The sequence below is a fragment of the Amblyomma americanum genome, chromosome 6 (assembly GCF_052857255.1).
Source record: "Amblyomma americanum isolate KBUSLIRL-KWMA chromosome 6, ASM5285725v1, whole genome shotgun sequence".
Classification (NCBI taxonomy): Eukaryota; Metazoa; Arthropoda; class Arachnida; order Ixodida; family Ixodidae; genus Amblyomma; species Amblyomma americanum.
This window is the reverse complement of record NC_135502.1, coordinates 74514101-74537532: the sequence shown is the minus strand read 5'-3', so window position 1 is coordinate 74537532 and position 23432 is coordinate 74514101. Positions and strand designations below refer to the sequence as shown.

The 23432-nt window shown below is 48.8% G+C and overlaps 1 protein-coding gene across 4 annotated transcripts in view; it reads right to left on the bottom strand.

Moving 5' to 3' along the window:
• LOC144093712 (ubiquitin carboxyl-terminal hydrolase 25-like) overlaps nucleotides 1–7250 on the bottom strand; it is a 90359-nt gene extending 83109 nt beyond the window's left edge. The window contains exons 1-2 of one of the 4 annotated variants that reach the window (XM_077627318.1): nucleotides 6850–7250; nucleotides 880–1080 (exon numbers count right to left, since the gene is read on the bottom strand). In XM_077627318.1, the coding sequence (XP_077483444.1) occupies nucleotides 880–1080; nucleotides 6850–6891 (243 nt within the window). In that variant the 5' untranslated portion in view covers nucleotides 6892–7250. The remainder of the gene's footprint in view (nucleotides 1–879; nucleotides 1081–6849) is intronic. The other 3 variants (XM_077627320.1, XM_077627321.1, XM_077627319.1) reach the window with 3 other exon arrangements.
• Nucleotides 7251–23432: the final 16182 nt, after the last annotated feature.

Below are 23432 nucleotides of genomic sequence, written 5' to 3'. Positions count from 1 at the left end.
GGAGGAGGAGGAGGAGGAGGAGGAAGGCTTTAAGGAAACAGGAGAGGTCTGCCTGGTTGTTAGCCTGGCATGCTACTCCAGTAAAGAGCCAATGGGCATTCACACCTGAAAATGCAGTGCAGAGAATTGCTGTCTCTTTTTTGCTCTCTCACACTGCAGTGGTGGCCTAGTGGCTTGAGCATACACCTTGCATGCGGGAGGTGCGGAGTTCGATTCCCAGAACCCCAGGGCACCCACCAATGATACAATGGGTACAAGCTTCCCCTCGCCTGGTGCTTGCCTTATTCAGGGCGAAATGCTTGGGAAATGGGTCTTTGACCCCACCTTGAGTAAACAATAATACCTTGTGCCATAACGCTCTTTGGCTACAGATGCCCTTCCATCATAAAAATTCACCATCATCATCACCATCATCTTTTTTGCTCTTTGGAATAAACCTCAAATAAAAGTTGCTATGTTGTCAAACATCCGGAAGAGACTGGCTATGAGGGATGCCATTGTGGAGGGCTACGGACTAATTCAGACCACATGAGGAAATGGCAGGCTGCAAAGACTCAGCACTGTGAACCAATTTACTTTTTTGGACTTCTATTTTTAGGAAAGTGGAGATGTAGAGCAAAGCAAGAGGAAAAAAATGTAGTACCATTTTGCAAATAAGTGAAAACAGAGCGTATAAAATAATCATTTAGTGTCCATTTTGCACAGCCAGACGTGCAGTTTTATGCATGACTGAAGCCACTGCAGAAAACTGCAACCGCTAATCCTTGCCCCCATTTAAAACAGTAGTGGCTTCCTTCTTGGGAAAGGTATACTTGATGCCTCAATCTGACAGAGTGAATGAATACACCAACAGCAACAGGGCTCTGTGTCCCTCCCTACCTGGGACATGGACGGTGCACCAGGCAGGTCCTCTTCCACGAGCATGCTGACAGCTTGGGCAAGATCGTAACTGCCGGAGACTGTGCGGCTGGCCTCCAGGGCCTGGCGCAATAACGCCACATCCTCCACACTAGTGATCTCCTTCAGCTGGTTCAGCACCACACGGGCAGCATCCTCCTGCTGCTGCTGTTGCTGCTGCTGCTGTTGTTGCGTTAGAAAACAAAAGAAAACAAAGCTATAAACCTCATTACCAGAAAAAAATTGAGCTTAAGAAACTCCAGTTATAACCATGCCACATGGGTGCCATAAATGACATTCAGTGCTCATTAAACATCATTCACATAGGCAATGTATCCTTTCCAGGACAAGGGCTAGCGCACAACACATGACAAAAACTTCATGCCTTCGAGAGGTGGTTTGGAGATGTAGACTTTGGAAGTGGAGAGGGGACCATTTGTTTGGCTAGCACATTAATCAACTCCCTTCACCCTCCTTGGCAGGGGTTAGCAAGTGTATGGCAAGTTAATGCTCTGTTTCAGATGGCAGTTCATCTGGTAACAGTTGTGTCCCTTTCAGCTCTCAGCAGCAGCGTGAAAGTGTTGAGGGAAGAGATTTCCACCATTTCCACCGTTCAACTATATCATGAGTGTCCCTCTTCATCACTGCCCCATGTGAATACCGCTTTAACATCGCTACTTTTGAAGCCACTGTCATAAGCCCAGCTTTAAAGACATTGTGTATGACAACAGTGAAAACTATTTCTTAGTTTTTACCTTAACATAAAACTCCACTTATAACCTCAAGATGGTGCCCTATTCCTCGAATGTTTATATTAATCTTGTGCCAAGAAGAATGGCCCAAGGACAGAATTCCACCTGGCTGTGAAATTTGGAACAAAAGCTAAATAGGAACCTACCATGAAATTTTCAGTTAAATGCATAGAGGTAAAAAATCTCCAGAGTTGCCTTTGAAGATGAATTCAAAGACAAGCACAGTTATAGAATGGTAAACACAGATAACGCACCTCTACATAAACATCAGGCACCCAGACTGTGTAAGCATACTGCTCTGTTTACATTTGTTCCTGTACATTTCAAGAGCCATAAAAGCAAGCTAGAAATGCTGTAAGCTCAAATTTCATTGATGTCATGCCAGCAAGATAAAAAGCATACTTAAACTCAAGCATGACAGTCCATGCTGATATGACCTCACATGGGACAGCAGGCCACTATGATTTGCCGGTTGCACCAAACAAAAAAGGCATGTACGTCCTTAGATGAATGCAACATGCTTTGTTTTGCTTTAGTTGCAGGTATACACTGCTGACATTCACATACGAAAACGATGCTTTCTTCTGAAAAACTAGCACTACAGTGCACATAATTAAACACTGTGAATTCTCTGACAGATTTCAATATGCAACACTCCAGAAAAAAGCTTTCTGCTAACTGGTGTTTTCGAGATTCAAAATTACAAAATTATAAATGACAAAATTACACTGCCTCCACTTTTTTAGAAATATAATTAAACAATGAATGAACTTAAATATAGCTTTATTGCCAAGCATTAGCTTACAGCCAAAAATCTATTTTCCTCTTTAAAAGGGTGATTGAACAACTGAGAATAATAAATTGTCAGCCGCTTCAGGCCATGCACTTCAAATTATACATAGCACTTTCATTATTTGCCAAGTTGTGGCCATATATTGTTGGGGCAAAGATAAATCACTATAGTTCACAATGCCTTCCAGCAGCCACTTCAATATTTGAAGGATATGTAGCAATTCCTCATGCCGAGGCAAACACAAAGCAAGTATTCAGTCTTTCCAAGTGGCTTTTCAAATTAAAACTCATAATTTTAAGCCAAGGCAAGCACTTCGTCATCACAAATATCGGGAAGCGAAAATTCATATGCTGAACTACAGAAATAGAAGTATATAAATGAAGCAAACAGCTGCCAAAACCAAGTAGCATAGAGTAATGTTTCTCGGCTTGATCAATGAGATATTATGAGAGTAATTATTTTATTGCTGAAATATAATTGATTAGAAAGCAGAATAAAAAACAACCACATGCCACAGGGGGGATCCAAACCCACGAACTCCGAATTTCGCATCTGGTGCTCTGCCAACTGAGCTACAGCGGCGACTGTCCAATCTTGAATATTGCTTGTAACCTAACCTTCAGAGTGTATCAGTGCCACACTCATCCATAGCAGCAGAAAAATTACAGGAAAAGGATAAACGTTCCCCTATGCTACTTGGTTTCAGTGACAGTTCGCTTCCTTTGTATATGTATGTCACTACGAGCCTCTCATTTCCCTTCCCTTGTCTGCTCAACAAATTAACGACAGCCTCGGTTCTGGCAGTCTTGATGCCATAGGCAGCATAAGTGAGTTCTTACACAGCTTCCACCCTCTCTGTTCTATCACGTTCCATGTGACATTCATAATCGAGGAGTTACTACATCCGCCACTATGTACACGGATGACACTGGTGAACATAATTACTGCCGAAAGCAGAAGATTAAACAACCGCCGCGCTGTAGATCAGCTGGTAGAGCTTCAGAACACAGCGAGTTGAGCAAGTTGGTACATATTTGAACAAAAACAGCGCGTGTCCTGTGTTCTTTCTTGTCCCTGTTCCTGTGCTGTTTTTGCTCAAGCTGGTAGAGCACCAGACGCGAAATTTGGAGGCTGTGGGTTCGGATCCCCCTGCGGCATGTGGTTGTTTTTTCCTTCTGCTTACTAGTCAATAATCTTTCAGCAAAATTTTAATTACACTCTTAATATACCATTGATCAAGCCTGCAAATTATGAAGAGGAACATTTCCATGTGCTACTTGGTTTCGGTGACCGTTTGCTCCCTTTATATAAAAAGACAGACAGGGCTCTGAAAGAACCTGACCTGATTTGGAAACTGGAAATAAGGGTGGTGTTCAGCAAGTTCCTGGCTACAACATTTTTATTAAACAGAACTAAATATTTGCTCTAATGAAAATTCGGAACACCCTCTTTCCCAAGTGCATACAATTTATGATGTAGTCCCTACCAACAACCATGCACTTCCATCATCAATGCATGCCTCCGTATGCAGCCATAAAAGAATGCAGGCAGCTGTTGGCAACAGGAACAGGAACGGGACACTGTAGCATTAACCTTTCCATCAGAACCAAAGTGCGTACCCTTCAGATGCCCCACTGTCTGTACGAAAGAGACAGAAATCCAAAGGCATAAGGCCCAAACATAAGGTCCACGACTCCACTGGTGCCAACCGCTGCTCTCATTCTTCCAGATGGTATGCTGAGATTAGCACACTGGTGGTAGAAGTACAGTCGTCCACACACCTGTCTAAAGTGCTCGAACCGTGCACCAGGGAGTGCAGTGTGCCATTTAAAAGTGGCCTAGGGCTCGAGACCAATCCTTATTGTGCATGTACATTCCCATGGATAGTGTTCAACTCCTCATGTTTTAAATAGCTGTATCAGGCCTGCCAGGCAGCGGCGATTGTCATAAATGCACAAGAAAGCCCCCCGTTTGAGTGTGCCAGACAAGTGTGTGGACGACTGTACATAGTCGCTGGTGAAGACTGTATGAAAAATTATGTGCCTCTGATATAGGGTGCATATATGTTATGCATTTTCAATGCACAGGTGACGAGAAAGGGTGTGCCTACTGCAGGGCACTTCAGCGATCCATCATCTTATTCCAGGGAAGACAGTCTTCCCCAATGCATCATGGTTGCCTGTATGCTGCACCTGCTCTCTTTCACTGCACTGTTCACTTTTCAACGCGAAGCAAGTGTTTTCACTTCGCTCCGCAGTTTGTTCGTACCCCAGCGAGGAATGCGTCTCATTTTGGTTATTTCATGTTGATCTAAAGCTTTACTCTGCACTGACTGGTATACTGTCCCTGCAAGGAAGTACAGGTATAGCATCATTTTAAATTTGCAACACATCTTTTGTCACTTTGTGACAGTATCTTAGCAGAGAGGAATTCAAGTCGTGCTATAACTGTCCTTCTAGTGCAGGCGATAAGCTAAACTAAGCTCCTGGCATAGCTCAGATGGCGCACAAGTCCTGGCATTCTTTATCCTTCCACTTATAGAGAACGATAAAAAGAAATGCTGCTCGTGGCGGCTAGTCACCCCACATGAGAAGCTGTTTTGGGAGAGGGCACAACAGAAGTGTGATGAAATAGCTTAACTGCAATGGTTACAACTCAACTATTGATGCTTATGCAGACTTTTCCTGCAGAAATGAGTCCCTTGGATGATGCCTCACACCTATCTTAAGACTGGAGAGGGTTGGGGCAGTTTGCAGACTTATGGAAATCATACTGAGTGATACATCCCAAATATTGGTTGCATCAGCAGGACATAGAATTATCCACCTTATTATATGTCCCTGACTGATGAAAAATTTCCAGACGTTGCTATTGAAACAAAATGCCCATTCATAGAAAGCACTGTTGAAGCCAGAAACACAAAATCATGGCCATTTGCGCTCTTCCAAAAGTGTGACGCAATCACACCTGCTGTGGGAGGCAACAGTTCTAGCTGCTTGCAAGGCAGCAGGCTGAACCAAATTTTCCTGACTATAATCTGGAAAAAAAAAGTTTTGGCTTCCTTAAAGTTACTAATGACTTTCAAATGCTATTACAGATGATTAAGAGAACTGAAAGTAAAACGCAAAGAAGAAATCTGCAGCACTCTGCATGTTACAGCTTTAATAAGTGTAGTAAACTTCTTAGAGGGTTTGCTCATATATCTGCCTAGACAAGCCCACAGTTCAAGAGTAATGCTTTCCAGCAGCCCATACATAATTGCTTGGTGAAAGTCTGTTAATAAGGTAGAAGGGAAAGGGAAAGCTTTTTTTTTTCGGTCTTTCATTATATGTTGGCTGATGGAAATCTTATAACTTGATGTTGTAGTGATTGTATTTCTTTTATTTTATATACTGGTAACAAGTAGCAAGATGCAGTGTTTGAAGTGGGCGGGGCACAATGCCATTCCGTTCCAGCCTTAAAGGCTTTGCAAGGACTGCAAGATCAAAGACAGCCAACACACTGACCTCAGAGTATTTGCGATGCCACTGGAATTTACAAATTATCGCGGCAAAGCCGACATTTAATATCTCAACTGTCGCTACGGACCCTTCTATAGTTTCTTCATGTTTTAGACTTCCGTTACATCGATCCAGAATACGCCAAATTAAACAAGCGGCGTTCATCTGCACGCTAATTAAACGTGCATGCGGTCAGCAGCGACTCTTGTACTTAACCACATGGTTCTCTTCAACATGATCTAGACGTTTCCATTCAGTCAAACCTTGGTATAATGTAGTACACACGTGTCTTTGCACAAGTGAGCGACGAGAATGTGCAACTGTTATAACCAATACGCAACTCTCGCAAAGAAATCGTCAATTACGTTATTATTCGCACAATATAAGAGCGTGTCACAATAATTCAAATTCGGCAGTTCCCGAAAACGGTCTCTATAAGCGTCTCGTCCTTGAACGAATGAATCACTGGGCCCGTTCGCACAGGTAGCACGTGAAAAGAACTCGCGGCTACTCGCAGATGGCAACAAGTACAAAGCTTGACAGCCACTTCAAAATCTCGGCACTGCCTCATGGCATTCTAAATGGTCGCCTGTTCACTGAAAACTCGAAGCCGAATCACTTTCGCGACTTCCGCTCACCGGTGAAGCAACCCCCGCACGCAGTGCAGACACCGGTGACATTTGAGCTTCTCGCCTTACACCCTGGAGAATAAATAGAAAACGGAGAGCAAGAAAACAAAAGGCAAAACGCAAGCAAAGAGAAAACGTGGCACGCTGCCGCACCTCCAGGTCACCGGAGCAAAAATATAACTAAAGCGTCATCACCGAAACCACGGCATGAAGGAAAGAGCCGCATCCCACAAGCGCACGACCTTCGGCCTAGGCCTAACGCTAGTCACTTTTCTCACCTTCTTAGCGTGGCTATCCAAGGGAGAGTGCTCGACGGTCATGGTCACTGTCGTCACTTGGCGTTCAGAAAACTATGTACAAAGTTGGGTGATCAGCTGCCGAACACGGGGATGCCAGTGCAAGTCGAGACTCCCTTCGCCGCTGCAACTGGCATGGTTCCACCAGCGACGCATTCGCATCTGACACGGCGTCTGCTAGTTGCAGAAGCTACAACAGCGCTCGCAAACCGCTGTCCGTTCTGCGGTGCTGCATTCCTGGCGTGCACGGTCCGGAGACGATTTTAGTGGGCCCTTGAATCAAATTATGTTCGAGCACATCCCGCAATAAGTGCGCAAGGAGGATTTGGACTTGGGTTCCTCACATTGCAGGTAGCGGAGGCTGTGGAAGGTTGCCAGCAGTCGGGTAGAAACCGCCAAGCATCGCACGCAAACATGCACGCAAACCGCGCAAACCCCGTCGTCTGCTTGGTCTGGTTTTCATTATTAGAACGTTTGGAATTATAAAGTTGCGCCCAAATATTTGTTATCAACTAAATTATAATAAAAATAATTCTTTTTTTTGTGGGATCACATGTGTTTTATTATACGAATAAATGTGATGCGAGCGCGATGGTGGGCGTGGTGTAGCAGACGAAACAGCTGTAGCACTGCAAAAAAGATGCCGGCACAATGGTTCGCGTTGGTCTGTTAATTTTAGCGCGTTTACCAATGTAAATTTAATATAACTGTGCTTAAACCATAGCATATATCAAACTTCGCTAAATAAGCGCAGATCATTATGAGGCTTGCGTAACTTCCTTGTGGACTTCTTCCAAAACTGGTTTGGCGGGAGTGGCACCTGTGCGTAGGCAAGGGATGGGTTGCATCACGGTGGTCTCTCTAATTACGCGGCGGCTCGTATTCTGTGGCCTTGGATTATTTGCAATTATTACTTCCTTCAGCGCGCGTAATGCAGAGCGCAGATTTTTTTTTTTTTTCTGGCAGCAAAACTATAACAGCTGTAGCGCGATATTTATATTTGTATTGTTTTTTTTTTTCTCACGAGCCGCATGGTGCGGTAAGGACCCTTCACTGGCACTCTTCGAAGCACCTGTTCGTTTATTTTCTGGTATCTTTGGTATTTTCTGGATCTGATATTGCTGAAAAGGGCTATAATTCCACACTGGTCACCGCCTCTCTTTGAAGCGATTACTACACACGCAGCAGCGGAATTTTATGTCTAAATATAGTTTCTCTGCGTATCATATGTCTGTCCTTGAGACAGCAAAGTGTGAGGGCAAGGTCTCACACTGTCTTGGCTAATCCCCCGCAGGGGTATGCGCCGTTATCCTCTTGAAAACAAAACGCAAAGCACCATAGCTGCCTTATTTACGTGTAATAAACGACCGAGCAAACAGTGTCATGCGCTCGCAGCACGAACGGCAGACCCAGCGAAAATGTTTTGCAGTTTTCATTGTAGCAACGCAGCGCTGCTTTAAATGCACGAGACAGCTAGTATCTAGGTCGATACGCAACAACGCGATGTGCAGACTCCGCTAGATTCAGTATAGTAACACGTCACACTTTCGTAGAGAGAGATGGCAAATTAAGCGAATAGACGCGTCAAATTATTCACCTGTCCAAAAACTGCACTCCGGCCGACACCCCCATGCACGGCTCTTGTGCTCGCCCGCTTGTCAAACAGTTGCATCCTCTCATATATTTGTACGCTTTAATTTCTTCGCCTGACTTAAAACTTGAACCGCGCACAAGACGGGCCTCGATGTCGGTGAATTTAACGAGCAGCAGCAGTCCTGTGCTTCGCACACCACGCCGGCGCCTCCGCGTTTGGTCGGGTGGGGGTTTTCGCAACGTGCAACCTTCTCAGCGTGTCCGCGCTTTTCTGCTTCGCGCAGTTCAAGGCGTATCCACTAAGTCACGCGGTCTCACAGGTCGGCCAGAAATTACGTACGACGAGACGCGAAATACACTCGACATTTCAAAGATAACCACTAGTTAAATGCTGCGGCCGCGCACGCCACCGCCAACATGGCGCATGCCGCGCCGGCTGGCGGCTGCAAGTGTCCCTTGCGGATGACGTCACGTGAGCATCACCTATTGTTGAATTATTTTATTAATGATGGCAGCCGAGATGAGAGAGCCTTGACAGTCCACGAAAACAAGTGCAGAACTGCTTGATTTGGGGTTTTCTGTCGCGTCTACGTGTACTGTTTCTGCTATAGGTGGTAATTTTAGGCAGATACCGCTCAGCACCCTAGGAGCATATAGGCATATAGACAGAACACGAATTATTTGCAAACCAAACTGCAGAAGAAAGCGAGCGGCGGGTATCGAAATGAATAGCCGCAGGGCCGAAAGCAATGGCGCAGCTGTGGGCGGGGCGAAGCGAAGGCGGCGGCAACGGCTCTTGGTCGGTTCGGCCTGATAATAATAATTTGTTTTTGGGGAAAGGAAATGGCGCAGTATCTGTCTCATATATCGTTGGACACCTGAACCGCGCGCCGTAAGGGAAGGGATAAAGGAGGGAGTGAAAGAAGAAAGGAAGAGAGAGGTGCCGCAGTGGAGGGCTCCGGAATAATTTCGACCACCTGGGGATCTTTAACGTGCACTGATATCGCACAGCACACGGGCGCCTTAGCGTTTTACCTCCATAAAAACGCAGCCGCCGCGGTCGGGTTCAGTTTGGGCTGGGTTTGCGTATCGAAGGCATTCCAAAATGTGGAATGCCTCCGTTTCGATGGAGGCGAAACGCAAAAGGACCCGCCGCGGTGGCTCAGTGGTTAGGGCGCTCGGCTACTGATCCGGAGTGCCCGGGTTCGAACCAGACCTCGGCGCCCGTGTGCTGTGCGATGTCAGTGCACGTTAAAGACCCCCAGGTGGTCGAAATTATACCGGAGCCTCCACTACGGCACCTCTTCCTTTCTTCTTTCACTCCCTCCTTTATCCCTTCCCTTACGGCGCGGTTCGGGTGTCCAACGATATGAGACAGATACTGCGCCATTTTCTTTCCCCAAAAACCAATTAGTATTATAAACGCAAAAGGTGCCCGTGTGCTGTCAGTGCACGTTATCGTTCGAAATTATTCCGGCGCCCTCCACTACGGCACCTTTCTTCTCTTAGTCCCTCGTTTATTTATCCCTTCTAGGGTGGCTAGAATGGGGAGGTGTGAAGACCGCGGCGCCGCCACCATTGACTACCAAGGCTCCGCTGCGCGTTCCTGGCATTGGGGGGGGGGGGGGGGGGGGGGAATATGGCGCTTCCGTCGGGGGCGCCGTCAGCCTGGCCAGTCCAGTCTCGTAGGCCACGTCGCCGCTCAAGGTACCGCGTTCGCTGTTTAGGGCTGTTTTGTTTCATTTGCGTTTCTTTAGTAATTCTTCAGCGTTGGTGGCGTGATGAAGCAGCTGTCGCTACCCCTTGACACGCCCTGAAAGATCATGTCAGCGCCGAAGAAAAAAACGCGATGGTGGTGTTTTGTGCAGGGACTCCGGCACTTTTCTTGAGTGGGGGAGGGGGGGGGGGGAGGGCAAGACTTCGTGTTTATTTTGTTCTTTATTTATTTACTGCCAATTTACGTAATAAATTTTATATTTTCATTATTTTTATTTTTCAATGTTCAAAGGTTGATGCAAACTGTCACGATGACCAGACCGGCACTCAGGAAGACAACGAAAAGGTTTCCAAAAGAAGTTGTTTAAGGGGCTGACTCGCGCCCACTAAGAACCGAATGACTCGGTGGTGGCGATAGGCACAAGTGTGCTCGGCGGTCGTCGAACTGACTACCTGCAGTTCTTGGCCGACCCGCCGCGGTGGCTCAGTGCTTAGGGCGCTCGACTACTGATCCGGAGTTGCCGGGTTCGAACCAGACCGCGGCGGCTGCGTTTTTGTGGAGAAAAAACGCTAAGGCGCCCGTGTGCTGTGCGATGTCAGTGCACATTAAAAATCCCCAGGTGGTCGAAATTATTCCGGAGCCCTCCACTACGGCACCTCTCTCTTCCCTTCTTCTTTCACTCCCTCCTTTATCCCTTCCCTTACGGCACGGTTCAGGTGTCCAACGATATACGAGACAGATACTGCGCCATTTCCTTTCCCCAAAAATCAATTATTATTATTCAGTTCTTGGCCGCGCTCAATTTGAATGCAAGGGTGGTTAAACGGGCTAGTTGGTAGTTCATACTTGGAAGAAAAAAAGACAGCGCACCTTAAGACACGGACAGAGGAAGATATAACGACACAGCGCCGACTTCAACTAGTTGAAGTCGGCGCTGTGTCGTTATACCTTTCTTTACCCTTTTTTTACGGTGCGCTGTTTTTTTTTCCAGATCTCAATTTAAAGCTGGCAAGGAACCTTCTGCATAAAGAACCAAAAGCAAATACAACAATCTGGAAAAATGTGGAAGCATTTGCACGTGGCCACGATCAATGGAGCTAAGTCTGGTCGCATCTCGCATTACAAAACAAAATGATAAAGCCGTGAGCCGGCGGTTTTGACTGCGAATGAACAAACGGTCCAAAATATTCACGACAATATAAAACGAATTGAAATGGGAAGCTGTACGCACGAGGAGTGATCAATTGCATTAAAAAATTTGTGCATAGTTTTTTTAAATTCCACTAATCATGATTATGTACACTGGTCAGACAGTCGACTTCTGTTGGGACATGACTGGTATATGAAATGCTTTACATCTGGCTACGAAACAAAGTAGCTCAGCGCCACTGTGATTTCCATTAAAGGAGTCCTATACCCGCCGCGGTGGCTCAGTGGTTAGGGCGCTCGACTACTGATCCGGAGTTCCCGGGTTCGAACCCGACCGCGGCGGCTGATTTTTTATTGAGGAAAAACGCTAAGGTGCCCGTGTGCTGTGCGATGTCAGTACACGTTAAAGATCCCCAGGTGGTCGAAATTATTCCGGAGCCCTCCACTACGGCACCTTTCTTCCTCTTATTTCACTCCCTCCCTTATCCCTTCCCTTACGGCGCGGTTCAGGTGTCCAACGATATATGAGACAGATACTACGCCATTTCCTTTCCCCCAAAAAAACCAATTATTATTATTATTAGAACTGAAATGTTTCAATTGTCAAAACTCCGATACAAGTGCAAGCAGTTGGAGACTTTGGGGGGGGGGGGGGGGGGGGGGCGCTGCCCGCTCTGGAAAAATGTTTTCCGGGGTCCCTGGTTTTGTGCTAGGTTGCGATGCCGTCTACATCTTCCGCGCGCCTGCCTGCAAAGATGAATTTGAAAAGTGGGCACATGATAATCCAAGGGCCGACAAGCCGCTGCAAGAGAATTCTGCGGTTTGCGAAAGGCGTGCACTTCGACGCAAGTTACATGTTTAAGCTCCTCTCAAAAGCTGAGGTTTTAATAACCCGATGCGACGAACGAGCCATGAGGGTAGCTGTATATAGTGGAGAGCTTCGGGTTAATTCGGAGGATCCAAGGTTTTTTAACGTGCACTTACATCGCACAGCAAACGGGTGCATTTTGCGTTTCACCACCATCGAATTGTGGCCAGAATGGAACCCAGGTACTCCCTATCGCGGCGGGTAGGGAGTACCTGGGCTCGAAGGTTTAAAAACCAGCCTGATACTCACAAAAAAACCCAAGAGGTTAAGCCCTGTGTTCCGTAAAAATCTGTTCTGCAATAACTGCACTATTTGTAATAAACTAGTGCTGAGCCACCATGTTTTGTACTTCATAATATTTTTAACGACTGTATATATTGCACCAATCTCTTCCTCCCATTAAAGTACTGTCACAATTGCTAATATGTCACAAATGCGCGGGCGACATGTTCAAGGTCGTCCCAGCATGCTGACCTTTCCACAGTAATTCCTACGGCGAACTGTACTTTCGGCAACGCATAACTGCGCCAACCTCGGCAATATAGGTGACCGCGTTAAGAACACTGGAGATAAGCGTTGATCAAGCTCCTCGCTATATCAATCAGCTGCGTGTCGGTGCTGGCAGTTTCTCACGTGAAATGGGAGTAGTGAAGCACTAAATTAAATTACTTTAGCGCCTGCATTGCTGAAAAAAGATACTTGTCAGCATCTAAAGCATTCGACCGGATAAAAACACGCGCGACCAAATCATTTCGCCGGGCCGGAGCAATGCAGACGCCGCGAGAAACGACGGCGGCGCCGCCGAGCGGCAGGAACGGGCTTTGGGGCCAGCATCCGGAAGCTGGTCTTCACACCTCTCCATTCTAGCCACCCTATCACTTCCCTTAGGGCGCGGTTCAGGTGTCCGCCGATATGTGAGGCAGATATTGCGCCATTTTCCTTTCACCAAAAACGAATTTTCAATATTCCTCCGCGTAGCTCCGTCGACTCGAATGCCATCTGAACCGAATGCCGTTGCGAAACTTCGTGTAGCAGCGTAAGTTCGGCAGTCGAGTTGAATGGCATTCGGTTGGAAGACATTCGAAACGCCCGTGCAGCGGGGCTATAAGCTTTACGCTTTGCTAGCGCCCGCCTTTGGTTGGTAGCAACTTTATTTATAGTCCTGCAGAGCTTTTGCCGACGGGGCCTTAGGTCTCCCGCGTGGGGACGTCGAGGTGTTGCCTCGCCGTCGCCTCGCACGCCTGCTGTACGGCCCAGAGTTGACAAATATATGCACGGTCTGCTACACTGATATGCCACACTGATATAAACTTTGGAACCCTCCCGCCACGGTGGGCCGCTGCCTTGCGCAGCCCCTGCCTCGGTGACCAACTCGCGCCCGCCCTGCCTAAGCCTTTCTCATAACCGTTCCTCGAAACTTTCCACAAAAACACTGATTAACTGATGTGCGTTGAGGCGGATATAGAATGTGAAAATAGTAACACTCACTTTCCCTTTCGATGTCGTGAGTCGCACTCGAGCCATTTATCTTCACTGCGTGGAAGTACGCAAAGACCTGCATCCCCCGAGCAGCTTTTGTCTTTGAACTTTTGTTCTCTCTTCTTGTGGTAGCGCTCTGTATACATATGTCCTGAGAGCACGAGCCCCGCCGCACGAGCGCCGCCGCACGAGAATAACCACTCGTGTAACACGTGCGATATTTCGGTTTCCCGGCTAATCGCGCAGCTCCAACGGCGGCATTTTTTTTAGTTTGTTTCTTGTATTATGGCGCGCTATAATTTTTTTTTAAATTTTAGTGAGACTGCAGTTGGAGCTATAACGATTGCCGTCCAGCGTCCAGACCCGAGTCTCTCGTTCATTACGCAACTGCGGTGGAATGGAAAGACGCTGCCTCACTAGACACTTTTAGTTGGGCATACGCAACAAGCTTCCCTACTGAAAAATGTATGTATGTTTGAATGGGTCAGCAAATAGGATTATGGCACATTTGGTTTGGCTTTATAGGATGGACGTCCCAAAGCGGCTCAATCTTTAACGGACGCCGTAGTGGAGGGCTCCGGATAATTTCGATCACCTGGGTTTCTTAACGGGCACTAACAATGCACAGTACACGGAATTTTCAAATTTTTCCTCCATCGAAGTGCTACCGTAGCGGGCGGGTTCGAACCCACGACTTGCATGCACTGTGTGATGTAAGTGCACGGTAATTAACCACGGGTAATGGTAGTTATACGGAGCCCTCCACTATAGGAGTCACTCAAAGGCTGAATCGCTTTGGAAGCTTCATCCTATAATGTTAAACGAAATGTGTCATAATCCTTATTGTCGGCCTATTCAAACCTGTACACATTTATCAATAGGGTTGCGGAGGCATCGCTAACTCCGTTCTACGCTGCAAATGGCGCAAATGACACCTTTAAGCAGTAGTAGTAGTAGAAAACATTTATTCCAAAAGGGTAGGATAGAGAGGCGAAAATACAGATTTTGGGTGGAGTCCTTATTTCAGGACACCAATGTCCACCGCAGTTGCTCTTGCTTGGGATATCAGCTTTCGCTGCGTCGCCAAGTCAGAGCTGAGCAGGGTAGACTCCCACTGTTCCTCGGAGTGATGTCTGTCTAGTTCGGGGGACTTGGGACCGGAGCAGCCCCATGTTACATGATATGTTGTTGGAATTTCGCCACACCAAGGGCAGATGCTGTCATATCTGTCGGGGAAGATGATGTGGTACTTGTGTAGGTTAGGGAAGGTGTTCGTCTGTAGTTGTCTCCATTCCCTCGCCTCTGCTGCCGTTAGCTTACGGTGTGGTGGGGGATAGACTTCTCTATGTGTTCGGAGAAGGAGGAGGCGCTCGCCGTACGTAGAGGGGTGAGGTCGGGGAGGTTAGTCGCTCGGTTAGTATATCCTCGAGCTAGACTGTCCGCGGCCTCGTTTCCCTGGAGCCCCTCGTGCCCAGGAGTCCAAGTGATTTGGTGCTTGCATGTGGAATTTTGAACTTGTGGGGTAGTCAGAATGGGAGCGACGGAGTGTGGGTGTCTGCCAGAGAGGACGAGGCGACACGCGGACTGGGAGTCGGTAATAATTTTTAGCTAATTTCCCGTAGCATCGCCGTGCTGGATGGCGAGGGCAATTGCAGCAGTTTCTGCTACTGTGGGAGAGCAGTTTCGTAGGAAGGCGCTGGCGATTTCCTTGAAATTGGTGTCCAAGACGACCGCCACCGCGTTTGTTAAATCGGGGTACATGGCTGCGTCGACGTATACAGCATTTCGTGCCTGTCGATGTGTGCGGCGCAGATAGTCCACTCGCGCCTTTCGTCGTCCCTTTTGTGAGTCCGAGTGCATGTTCTTCGGGAGTGGAGCTACATACACGCGGGTTCGCAGAGTTGAGGGTAGGTCTCGGTTGTCCTGGACGGCGCGTATGTCAGCCGGGGAACCCACTCTTTCCAAGATTGCGCGTCCATCTTTGGTGGTGAGGAGGCGTTCCTTTTGCGATGCTAGGACGGCTTCTCGAATTTCTTCTATTGTGTTGGTCAGTCCCAGGTCCTCGAGGTGGCAGTTGGCCGTGTACATCGGGAGGCCTAACGCATGTTTGTAGGCGGCACGGATGATGGCATCTGCTTTGTCTCGCTCATTCCCCAGAAGTGGTAGGAATGGGAGACCTTATGACAGGCGGCTCATAACTAGAGCCTGTATCAGTCGAATTGTATCCTCCTCTCTCATGCCTTTTCGGTTGCGGGTGATGCGCCGAATCATGCGGGAGATCTGGAGGGCAGTTGTCCGGAGACGCTGTAACGTGTGGTTGGCTTTCCTGTCGCTCTGAAGCCAAAGGCCCAGGATGCGGATAAGAGGGACTTCCTTTATTCTCGTGCCTTCGAGGTAAACCTCGATGACGCCGGGATATTTGTAGGCATAGCCCTGAATGCAGATAATTTCGGATTTGTCGGGTGCACAGCGGAGGCCGCAATTTGCTGCTTGTCTTTCTACGGGCGACCCACATGGAGCGAACTTGTTCTGCGGATTGTGAGCGGCGCGGCGGAACGCCGACGCACCGTCGCCGTGCAGCACCACAAGCGGCGGAAAACGGGCGGCTGCCGCCAGACCGCTGCCGCCTGGATTTAGAAACGGCATGATTTCATATGCTTAGTAAAATGCTGAAAAGAACAGCTGTGCATTTACAATTAAGCTATAATTTATTCAATGACGACAAAGAGGACTAATTATTCATTGTGGCCCCTTTTCTGAACCAAAGCAGTCAACCTCTTTGAACCTCGCGTGCTTCCTGACGTCAGCCGACGCGTAGTGCCTAAGCCTAGCAGCCTTGAAAATCCAGAAGCATTCCCAAAATCTGGCGCGTTTGTTCGCTAAAATTTTGTGGTGCGGGTATCTTCAGACAAAGCAAAGCTTCGTGCGACTTTTGTTTGCATTAACGTGAGGCACAGTGCAGCGGCAACGACGAGTTCATGGTGAAGCGAGAGGCCACTTCGGCAGGCGCGGCCGCGTTGTAGAAACGGGCGGAGGTCAGACGCGGTCGCGTCCTGATTGGTCCGCGCTGACAGCCCACGCCGGCCGCTTCCGGCCAGCGGCTGACCGCCGGGCGAACATATCTAGCCGGGCTTGATTGGCTGCCGAACGCCAGTTTCCCGCAAGAAAAGCGCTCCATGTGGGTCGCCCTTTAGTTTGCCGAGCCGTAGCGTCCCTCACAGCCTCCCTCGAGTAGATAGGTAGGTACTTGAAGCCATACCCTTTGTAACGGCCATCGATCTATATAGTGATAGGAAGTCAAAGCACATCACATCAACGCTCACATCAATTTTTATCCCCAATTATTGATGACAAGGATGTGTGCATTGCGAGCCTTTTTTTTTTGTTCTACGAAGAAAAACTACGCAAATAGAAGAAAATGTAACAACTTTCTTAAAACTAGAGAAAAATACACTGCATACTGCAGTTAGACCTAAGAGCTTGAAAATTGGCAGGTTATCAGAAAAAAAACAGGGGCTAATTTTCACTTATGCCTCTACGTATGGGCGACTGTGCGAAATAAAAGCGAACACTATGACTTAGAGCGAGCGACTGCGTCGAAGCCTGCAGCGGCGACGCGACATGCTACGACGAGTACGCGAGGCAATCAGCTGGGGAACCGCGCGCTCCTCCTTCATGACGCAGCCACCGGTGAGATCCAGTTTCGCGTCCACTTCCTCCGGCATTTGCTGTGCCTGTATGAAGCCGATTATCTTCAATGATTATTGCGTAATCTGATGGGTACCAACCACGCGCAAAATCCGTTATCTGTTCCGTTGTTTATTCGCAGCTGGGCTAGTGCGAGCGCTGTTGTTATCCTTTCGAAATGTGGCACATACCCACACTCGGGGATCGGCCAAGAATCGGGAGGCACAGGTGGCTATTCAGCTGTACTCTTCGCGCGGCACTTCCCGCTCATCGTCGTCTTCTATACGTAGCACAAAACCGTGCTTTCGCACTTATTCATTTCTGTAGTTTTTTTTTCTTTTTTCAAGCGTGCATGAGTTCACTGCGAGTAAACTGCCTCAAGGAAAAAAAAAAGCCAGATACATATAGATATTATAGCGGCTGGAATGCACAGCTTCGAATATTTGACTCGCTCAACTCGGCCGTGACAAGTGCAGTATCTTTTACCCCGAGTACAGCGTTACACGGCTCTGACCTGCGTGCAACTTCAAACGCCATTGCTCCAACTGTTTCTAGTTTTCTCCTGGAAATCGGTCTCTTAACCTGAGTAGCTTCGGGACGTTAAAACCCCAATAATGCAATCTAATCCGAACACTATCTTGGAGCCTTGGAGAGAGAGCAACGCTCATGCTAAATCATCTAAATATTCATACGTGATATACAAGTTATCACCTCTATCCTACGTTATGGGACCTCTTCTATCATTCACAACTTCCTCTCTTCCCTTATGACGCGGTTTGGTTGTCGACAGAGATGAGACAATTATTGCGCCATTTCCCTTCATCAAAGAACAATTTTCCATTATTTTTAACCCGCCGCGGTGGCTCAGTGGTTAGGGCGCTCGACTACTGATCCGGAGTTCCCGGGTTCGAACCCGACCGCGGCGGCTGCGTTTTTATGGAGGAAAAACGCCAAGGCGCCCGTGTGCTGTGCGATGTCAGTGCACGTTAAAGATCCCCAGGTGGTCGAAATTATTCCGGAGCCCTCCACTACGGCACCTCTTCCTTTCTTCTTTCACTCCCTCCTTTATCCCTTCCTTGACGGCGCGGTTCAGGTGTCCAACGATATATGAGACAGATACTGCGCCATTTCCTTCCCCTATTATTATTATTATTATTATTATTATTATTATTATTATTATTATTATTATTATTTATACGCTTTTTGCAAGTTGTCTCCATCGCTACGTACCTCAAAGCGCGACTGAGGTGTCCACTGACCCAGGGAGCCAGTTATGCGCCTTCCATTTCCTCAAAATCGACTGTCTACAACGTGGCCAACGGCAACGAACCGATGAAATGCCCACCGGCCCAGGGAGACAGTTATGCGCCTTCCCTTTCCTCAAAATCGACTGTCTACAAGGTGGCCAACGGCAACAAACCGATTAAATGCCGGCGGCCTATTAGAGTCACTGGAAAGCTTCTATAGTGGCTATAGCAGTTTATTGCTTGCAATGCCTCGTTTCAGCCACAACGCTGTCAATGCCAACGCATGCAGCCCACATCTGTGTCACTACCGCCATATAGCTCAAAGCGCGAAAGCTATGCGCCTTTCTTTTCCTTTCGTTACTATCTCAGAGGCTTCACGTCCACATGCGGATTTTGCGGGGTAGGCGGCTAATAGTGCTTTCGCATGCAAAGTTCACGGGCTTGCCAACTTGCACCAAACAGATCATCACCACTGGCTCGTACGGATAAAGGAAAGTTTAATATGGAGAGAAAGTGATGCCGTAGTGGAGGGCTCCGGTATAGGTTCGACCACCTGGGGATCTTTTAACATGGCCCCAGTTGTTGGTTGTTGCGGAAAGGAAATGGCGCAATATCTGTCTCACATCTCGGTAGACACCTGAACTGCGCCGTATGGGAAGGGATAAAGGAGGGACTGAGAGAAGAAAGGAAGAAAGAGGTTCCGTAGTGGCGGTCTCAGGAAAAAGTTTATGTTGATTAGCTCAGCTAATCCAGGATATACAAAGCGAAATATGTCGGCGTTCAGTGTTCATTGGCGTTGGCGTTGACAATGTTCTAGCCGGCACTAGCATTGAGCAAAGGAAGGACGCATAACTGGCTATCCTCCAAAGAGGACTGGTCATCCATGCCCAGCGAGCGGCCAAACTCAGCGGTGCCCTGGAATAGGGGCGCCGACCTCTGCAAGACGGAGGGAGATATCTGCTTGAGGATGTAGACCTCTGTCTGACCGAAAGACCTTCTCGCGATCAAGCATTACCGGCATGCCACCTCCTAGTGTGGCAGAGAGGGCGCGCTGCCTATCCAGTGTGCAGAACGCAATCAAGGCAGGCTTTTGCAGTTGGACACCAACGCCACGTACATGAAAGCGAGATTGAGGTCTCCACTGACCCACGGAGCCGGTTGTGCGCCTATCCTTTCGTGAAAATGAATGGCCTTTGCAAAGTTGTCAACGCCAATGAACTCTATGAACGCCGTCGGCTGACTTGTTTTGTTTGGTTTTTGAGGAAAGGAAATGGCACAGTAACCATCTCACATATCTCGGTGGACACCCGAACCATGCAGTAAAGGAAGGGATAAAGGAGGGAGGGAAAGAAGAGAAAATTGAAAGTTGGATTTTGAGGAAAGGCGCGGCGCTGCGCAGCGGCGGAACACCCGTGGCTCAGTGCTACTATTGGCGCATGCGCAGTAGTGACTTGGGAGCGAGAGAGAGAGAGAAATATCCGCGGCGAGGCGCGCGTTGTGACGTCATGTGCCTCCTCGGAGTACCGCCACAGCGAAATCGCAAGTTCGCGGCCAGTAAAGCTTTCGCTTTAATAATTTCGACCACCTGGGGATCTTCAAAGTGCGCTGACATCGCACAGCACACGGGTGCCTTTGGCTTTCCGGCTCCAAGGCTGGCGACCAGGTGGGCCGCATGGTCCGTCGGGTCTCCAACAAACGCAGAGGTCTACGAAGTAGAGATGCGCTGCGACTCATACATGATTTCGTTTCGAGTCGGATACTCAATTCGACCCCCAACCTCCACTTGCTCAAGCAGGACGATTGTTTTGGAGGTCAACCTCCGTAAAATCATCACAAGGGCGCTCGACTTCCGGATATCCACCTCCAATGCGAGGCCCCTTGCGCTGGGGGTGGCGAACACCTATCGGGAGCTGCATGAAGGGCAACTCACCAATCAATACACGCGTCTTGCTCAGGCCGTGTCTGGTCGTCGCCTTTCGGGCCGACTGCACATTCAGCACAACTACCCACCGAGGAAAGGGTACGAGTGCCCAAAATTTGGAGATGCGCCCTCCACCTTCGACCCCTTCCGACGAAAATGTCCAAATAAGACCAAAATGGCCAACGGCAGGCGCGGGCGGATGTCCTCCACTGCCATTACGGCAACAAACACGGCGTCTTTTACACAGACGTGGCCGGCCAGCACAGCTCCAAGAGGGGGTGGTAAACGGCGGCGGGCATATACCAGCAAATACAGATGGATGAGGTCACTTTCAGAGCTCCGAGCGCAACTCATGCTGAGGAGGTGGCCATCGCCCTGGCGGCCTCTCACCCTCAGGCGCGATATATTCTATCCGACTCGCGAGGAGCTTGTCGAAATTACTGGCTGGGTTGGGTCTCCCTCAGCTTTTCGAATTCACTTCGCAACGCGGCACGGGACCGAGATACTACGCTCTGCTACTTAGTCTGGACTCCGGACCACCAAGGCCTAGCAGGAAACGAGGATGCAGACGAAGGCGCCCACGCACTCGCTTCCCGGGCCCCTGCCGACGACCTTAAAGATTCGGATCTGGACAACGAACCTCTTCTAAAATTTAAAGACATCGTCAGTCACTACCAAGACTCTTACCGCAAGTATACCCGACCCCTCTTAAAGGGCTTGGGAAAGCAGGTGAGCGTCTTCTGCTAAAACACTTCTCTAATACACTGGCTGTGCCCGGCAGTACTGAAGCGCTCCGACCCCTCCTTTTCTGGCCTCTGCTCATACTGTACGGAGGTGGCTGATACCTAAAATATAGTGTGGGCATGCCAGAGCAAACCTTCCCTCACCCCCCACCCCAACCCAACCCAACCCGAGAGGTCTGCGAGGCGGCCCTGCTCGGCTGCCACGAACTTCCGGCCCAACAGGCCATGGTACGGCGCACCCGAGCTGCGGTATACAGTCAAATGGTGTCCCGGAATAGGGGCCCCACCTATTATTGTAAGGAGGGGGGCTCACTAGGGGCCACCTCCCAAACAAACGACCTCTCTGTATATAATAAATGCTTTTCACCACCACCGAAACGTAGCCGCGGAGTAGTGGAGGGCTTCGGAATAATTCGGGCACCTGGGGATTTTTAACGTGCTCTCATATCGCACATGCAGCACATGACTTTTGCGCTTCGTCTCCATCGAAACGTGGCCGCCCCGGCCGGCTGCTACCTCGCGTAGCCACTGAGCTATCGCAACGGGTGAATACTGGAACCAGTAACTGTCTCTGTCGTTCAGACTGTTTACAGATATAAATTTGAGCAGCTTTCACCCATATGGAACGAGAAAAAAAGAAGGAAAACATCAGAAGCATATGCTGAGAAGTGGAATAAAAATTAGGCGCAGGTTTAACCCGGCTAAACCTGAGTAACCAAAGCGGAAGCTTGAAAGTTAAGCCTGGTAAATCTTGGCTAGATTTGGTTGTTGCATGGTCGTAATGACTGACGGTTAGCCAACGTTTACCACATTTAAATTTATCGCTTTCGCTTTGGTTACTCCCTTCGTCTCTGTGCGGCTGCCTCTCGGAGAGCTACGTCCACTGGATGATCGGATTCGGCCTGTCGTCTTCGCAACCTCTGAGAAGCAGGCAATTCACAAGGCGCCTCGCCTGGATAATTCATGACGACTGCTGCCGCTAAATTTTCGAGAGCTGTTGCAAGCCGTTGGCGCCGGCTGAGAGGCAGCGTAGCTATCTAGACAGAGCGAGCCCCCGGCTCCGGCGTAGCTGCATGCGGTTGAGTGACGTCATGGTTGTCATGTGACTAGGCAGAGGTGAGCGCTCGGTTTCAGCGGCGGCGTCGTCGGCAGCTGAGTGACGTCATAGCTGTCACGTGGTTTCTCCTCGGTTCAAAGTCAAACTCGCGCACACGGCGAAGAAGCTACGGAGGGAAGCAGTAAAAGCCTTCGCTTTTAAAATTAGCTGTAGTTCAACCCGGCTGAAACTATTAAGACGGGCGAAAGCTCTGTTAAGCGTGGCTATCCAATCTCACGCATATATCCATATCGCTAAGATCATCCGATTCCGCTTGACGGCGGCGATACATCGTCGGAGCACTAGTTCCGGCTCGTTGCTCATTCGGCAGTTGCGATAGTGCCGTCTGCTCCGCGTAGGCAGCTGTGGCGAGGCGCAGCGAGTCACGTGATTCGATAGTTGCGAGGTGAGCGAGAGCCGTCGGTACAGTGCTCTAGAATATGGGTAGTGGGTTCAGGAGCCAGCGCGCTCCATGCGATGCGGTGAGGCGGCGAGTGTCGACAGGTCCCGGATGTAAGCGGTGGCGCTGTTGTAGCGTGGGCTGTAGGCTCGGCGCGCCCGCGCGCGCGGCTAGCAGTCCCAAGGCGGATTTATAGTGGTGGCGAAGGCTGGGCCGAAAAGTGGTTTAGCGCGACTGCAGCACAACCAGAGGATGGGGGGGCAAAACACTCATATAAATAAATGATAAAACTACAAAACTGGAATGTAATCTGCCAATAGAAAAGAAAAAAATATATTACCACCTTGTTTTATGAAAGAGGTAAGTCATTTTATTAAAACCTGGCAAATTTTGTATTTTTGCAACACTCTTGACCTGCCCCCTATTCATGAGTGTGCGGTGCATTACAGCGCGTCTTTGCAGGCCTTGTTTCGATACCCGGCTAACCCGGCCACAGTGGCGATTTCTTATCGCCAGCTGTCTGCGATGGCGCGCCTGGTAAAGCGTATAAATTTAGCTAGCCGGTCTCAAAATGCTCCTTTTGCGAAGTTTTCGTCGTCCTTGCACGTCGCTTCTTTGTCACCGTTCGGTAAGATTTGCACCCCGCTGCACCGCTGCGGCAGTTT